Source organism: Olea europaea, chromosome 11, assembly GCF_002742605.1.
Source record: "Olea europaea var. sylvestris chromosome 11, O_europaea_v1, whole genome shotgun sequence".
Classification (NCBI taxonomy): domain Eukaryota; kingdom Viridiplantae; phylum Streptophyta; class Magnoliopsida; order Lamiales; family Oleaceae; genus Olea; species Olea europaea.
In genome coordinates, this window is record NC_036247.1 from 24068327 (window position 1) to 24073775 (window position 5449).

Here is a 5449-nt window from a genome sequence, read left to right on the forward strand (position 1 = left end):
TGAAATTATTAAAGAATCTGATTTCAAACGCGCCCACCTCTAATGATAAGATAAAATACTAGAGTTTATTATTTCTTATATGTAGTTGATTAAGTTATTTCTTGACACAAATTAAGGTTTTGGATAATTTCAAAAGTAAGAAAATATTTTTGGTTTTTTATTTGACTTAAAAAATTTGAAATTGTAGATGATAGTTGTTTTGAGTGTTGATGTGATAAGCTTGGAAAAAAAGAAAAAAGAACTTAAGCATGACAAGGATTTTGATATTGATGATCTAAGTTATTTCCTGAGCTGTAAATTATTAGAAATTATTTGTGAAAAGACACAAAAAAAGGTGAATGAAGTTTTAAATTATATAAAAATGATTGACTATTTTTAAAATGTTTTGATAGGTTGTAAATATTACTCACTGTATCATTTACACTTGCATTCACCTATACACTTGCGTCCATCGAGAGGAGCTTATCAATGTTGAAGTTGATATAGTTCTAGTTTTGATCAAAAGACTGATCATTTGTCTATTGAAAAAGAAATTCTAAAAAGATTGATTGTAATAGTATAATTATTGGTTTTCAATCAAAAATTCTAAATGAATAAATTCAATCTTGACATTTGAAATTTTTATATTATTATTTTTGTAATTTTGAATATTTTTTATTAATAAAAGCTAGTATTTTTATTATTTTATATATTTTTACATATGTTTAGGTGCCCCTTATTTCAAGTTAACTTTAAAGCACCCAAATCTCAAAGTCAACCCTAACTGTATGGAACATTCAACAAATGTATGTCCATGAAAGAGCGTTTAAGGCGTGGTGCGATATCCAAGCGGCTAGTTTTGGACCTCTACTCGTATATTTTGAAGAGGAGAGCGACTACAAAAGTAATCATAAGGTAAGAAAATATTTTTGCATGATGGCTAAGAAGCATGATGATTTCACGGTAACTATAAAGTAGAAATTCTCTTTTTGATCGACTTCTAATCGATTTAGACTAGTTAAAATTTACATTTATCTCTTTAATGGATTAGAGGACGGGGTTCTATGCCCTTTCCAAAGTTTCATATTTTCTTCTTCATTTTTGCGAGCGTTTTATAAATAATCTACAAATGCTGTGGTTCACTAAAAAATAAAAATAAGGTTTTCATTTATTAAATATAAAAGGTAGAAAGTTGCCATTTGAAAGGCCCAAACAAAAGGAAGATAAAAAAAAATTGATAACACTAATTTTACGCTTCACTGCTTCTTAGCCTTCTTCGCAGCATTCAACATAACAGTTCAAATGAAATACGACCACACTAATTTTACGCTTCACTGCTTCTTAGCCTTCTTCGCAGAGCCATGCTCTTCTTCATCTTCTGGAGCTTGTCTCTTCAATGTGATTCTCTTCTTGTCCAAGAAATTCATTAGCCATATAGCAGAAGTTTTTGGAAATCTTGTCAAATAGCCATTAACGTAATCTACGTAAAAAAGGCCAAATCTAACACTGTATCCAGCAGCCCATTCAAAAGTATCAAACATTGACCATATAAAGTAAGCCTTCACATCCACACCTTCTCTGTAAATGAAAGAAAAAATCACAAAAAAAAATTATTTTTTTTAACAAAATAGCTAAATGATTTCATAATTTGCTTTGAGATCTAATACATAATTATTAGAATGATGACTTACTCCATTGCTTTCTTAATATAAAAGAGATGGTCCTGGTGAAATTTAATCCTTGTCTCATCAAATCGAGCATCTGACACTGTTAGGGCCGTATTGTTTACTTCATCCACCCCTACACAAGTTAAGTCATCCAATAAAACACATTAAAAGGGGTAAATATTACAAAACATTTATTAATTTACAAAAGAAAAAGGCCAATAAACATGCTATAAATTTACCGTTCTCCGTTATGTATATAATAGGATTATTATATGTTTTCTTTATATAAACCAACAGCTTGTATATCCCGTTTGGAACAATAGACAACCAACTTGAACCGGCCTGACATCAACAAAAAATGATAATGTTCTATAAGATTCAGAATAAAGGCATAGTAGTTTAATCCATTGTTGCAATCACGGTATAGTTTAATAAGCATACCTGTGGGCCAATAGGCGTCCCATCACGGTCACCTAGAAAGAATTGAGATAGTGAGCGCTATGTGATAAGATTAATTTATAGCTATACATGAATGAGCTCCATATACTTACTGGATAATGAAACATCCTGGTCATTTGAGTAACTTACTGCTGCACCACTTTGTCTAGGTGAATTGCTAGCATAAATACTTGTATAATAATTTATGCCCAGAAAATCATAAGTCCCTTTCACCAACTTAGCTTGTTCTTGTGTAAATTGGGGAAGACGGTCTCCAACTAGTTTTCGCATAACTGGTGGGTAGTCACCAGTTACTATTGGTGCTAAAAACCTAAAAAGGAGTAGAACAAAACAGGGTATTCAAGCTTATGTCAATTTTTATATAATACATCGCACCAAAAACAAAATAAAAGTGAAGGTTCTTGTATTTATATCCAAACCAAACTGTAAATTTGACAATATAATTTATTCTTGATAAATCATAGAAAGCCCAATAAAGAGTGGAAGTAAAAAACATAAATTGTGAAAGTAGTGCAGCCGGAAAGCAAGAGAACGAAGAAGATAAATTCAATCTCGTACATTTACATAGTATATCGAGATGGATTAAGTAAGTACGATTAAATATAACAGAATGGAATAAAATAAGAATGAAATAGGCCCAGATCGCGGCCTCATCATGAAGTGAAGAAATCAAGTATATTGGCTTCTTGTGAAAACATAAATGAGTAAAGCTGCTTACCATCCCAAAATAAAATCGAGGGCCCTTGAAGCAGCCTCTTTATCAGCTTTGCTGTTAGTAAGTGGCTCATACCACTGAGCAACATTTGTTATTCCTATCTTGCCTCCTTGATGTGCCTACACATACGTGTTTGCATGAAATACAGATACCAAATATCTGGATTTTTATATGAACTTTCTTTCATGATATTAAAATTATATGGCAAATGTCACCTGATATCTTTTCCTGTAGATATCTACCGCTTTTGCATGAGAAAGGATCATATTGTGTGCCACAATATATGGTTCTGTGCCTGGATTTCCACTGGGGCAAGGAGTTGGAGCCTTAAGTTCACATCTATGAGGAGGGATAGCCTTTACAGGCTCTGCTGAAGTTGGACCACGACCAGGTGCAAAAGTACCTGTTGCATAACCTTGAATAGCCATGGACGACGGTTCATTCAAAGTGATCCAATACTTTACCCGATCACCGAATTCCCAAAAGCAAAGCTCGGCAAAGTCACCAAAATCTCTCCTATTAAATATTCAGCAAATTTTTTCAATATATACATATATGATTCAAGGTGTTCTTCAGGAAAAAAAATTAGGATCATATTTAATTTGTATACAAGAGCTTTACTTGATAATACAAATTTCTCAATGGCTTCTAGTTTCCAGAGGAATTAAATATCTTAACTTCTGTTGAATTTACAATGTTTTCTTATAAATACTCTATTCAAATATCGAAAGAAAAGGTTCCTTGTTAGAAAGATTCGGTTACTTACACAATTCGAGGGCTCAAGAAGCCACCGTACTCTTCTTCCAAATATTGGGGAACATCCCAATGGAAGATAGTTACACAGGGTTCAATGCCTACACAAAGTAAATGTAAGAATCATGTAGGTAACGTTTTTATCCTTTTTAATAAAAAAAAAAATTGTTAAAAGGAAACAAAGAAAACATTGTATTGGAGTCTAATTAACCTTCAGCCAAGAGCAAGTTTATAAGATCATTATAGTACTTGATTCCTTCTTGGTTTATCCCAGCAGATAAGTTTCCCCCTAAAATACCAATAAAGAAAAAATGAAATTAAATAAAACTTCATCCAATATTTTAATTTTCAACAAATTATGCACAAATTGATTATATAGATATCTATACCTGGCAACACTCTGGACCATGCAATTGAAAATCTGTAAGAGTCTAAACCCACTTTCTTTAACAAAGCCACATCTTCCTACAACATTACAGAAAATAAATAAATATGTTTCTACTACCTAGAATATTTTCTCTAAGTTTTCCTTAAAATTGTGCAATAAAAAATGAAATTAGTGAATTACCTTCCACCTATTATATTGATCAATTGCTACACACCCATTAGCTCCACCCTGAATTCTACCTGCCACTCCAATAAACTTGTTCAGAAATTGACATGTAATTCACATAAAAATGTTTATGCGTGTGTATATAATTATAAACATAAATTTGTGCATATGTATGCATGTACGAAGACGGGGAGAGAAGAGACCAGGTGTTTGCATTGTGAAGACATCCCAGATGCTTTGACTTTTTCCTCCTGCTGCCCAAGCACCTTCAACCTGAATTACATTGCAAAGAAAAAATCAACCAAAATAATAATAATAAAAACAAAGCATGTTTTTTCTCTTTTTTGAGTAAATATAAAAAGCATTTAAATAAATACACTTGTGGCCAGGATGATTAATTGATTTGCTGAGCTTTGCAAAAAGGATTTTGATGTTTGTACACCGAGCTTGCATCACCCTCACAAGAGAAGGCTTGTGTCCAATAAAACAATCTCAGCCCCCCTCTTGTGACGGGAATTGTAGACAGCTCGATGTACATATAGCATAATTCTTGTAAAAATTACACAAATATAAACCTGATAAGCAGATGTTGCCGAACCAAAGATAAAATCTGAGGGAAAATCAGAGCGCTTTATCTTGTTTCCACCCTCCAGACTGCCGCTGGAAAAATCCGTAAGTGCAGCTGCATCGTTGCCACTGTTCATCTTGAGGCTGTTTTGTTGCTAGTAAAGGAAACTCTGTTTGACGTAGTGTAATTTTAAACTTGACTGCTTTAAGAGCGGTATAGCTGATATGCATTGGCAACAAACTGAATCAGGTATTTATAGAGCACTCAATTTGACCAAGTAAAAGAAGGCATGCAAAAGTTAACATCAACACGAATTCTGAAAATTCAAACTTTGGTTCTAATTTCTATTCTTTGACGGTGACCAATCACCTAATTTTTTTAATCTTAGTTTTCCTTCTGTTGACTAGACTTGTACATTTTAGTCTTCTTCTTTTTTTTTTAAAATTCTTTCCATTTTATTTATTTATCGTTTTTTTTTTTTCATTTTTTTTTTCTAAATAAAACTAAGAAACGATGATAAACAGGATACACCTTTTTCATTTGCACTTTATTATCAGATTTTATTTCTTGTAATTATGTTTACTGTTCTGAAAATCAAGCATGTATACGGTATTATGGACAAGTAAATAAGCGATGAGTCCATTACAGTGCTTGGATGATTATGTAATTAGCTTTAAAAATAACTAAGCGAATATAATTTTTTACTTTTATTTTTTTTGTTTTTAATTAAAGTATACTAAAAAGTCTCAAAGAAA

At 32.1% G+C, this 5449-nt stretch overlaps 1 protein-coding gene across 1 annotated transcript; it reads right to left on the reverse strand.

The window, feature by feature from the left end:
- Positions 1-1129: 1129 nt before the first annotated feature.
- Positions 1130-4926, reverse strand: LOC111403823 (raucaffricine-O-beta-D-glucosidase-like). Its single transcript, XM_023032449.1, has 13 exons — positions 4702-4926; positions 4330-4399; positions 4142-4200; positions 3963-4038; positions 3785-3862; positions 3587-3674; positions 3036-3336; positions 2824-2939; positions 2198-2415; positions 2088-2119; positions 1886-1988; positions 1671-1779; positions 1130-1557 (listed from the first exon to the last, which is right to left on the reverse strand). The coding sequence occupies exons 1-13, from the start codon at positions 4828-4830 to the stop codon at positions 1311-1313; spliced, it is 1626 nt and encodes a 541-aa protein (XP_022888217.1). The 5' UTR covers positions 4831-4926; the 3' UTR covers positions 1130-1310.
- Between the last annotated feature and the right edge of the window lie 523 nt (positions 4927-5449).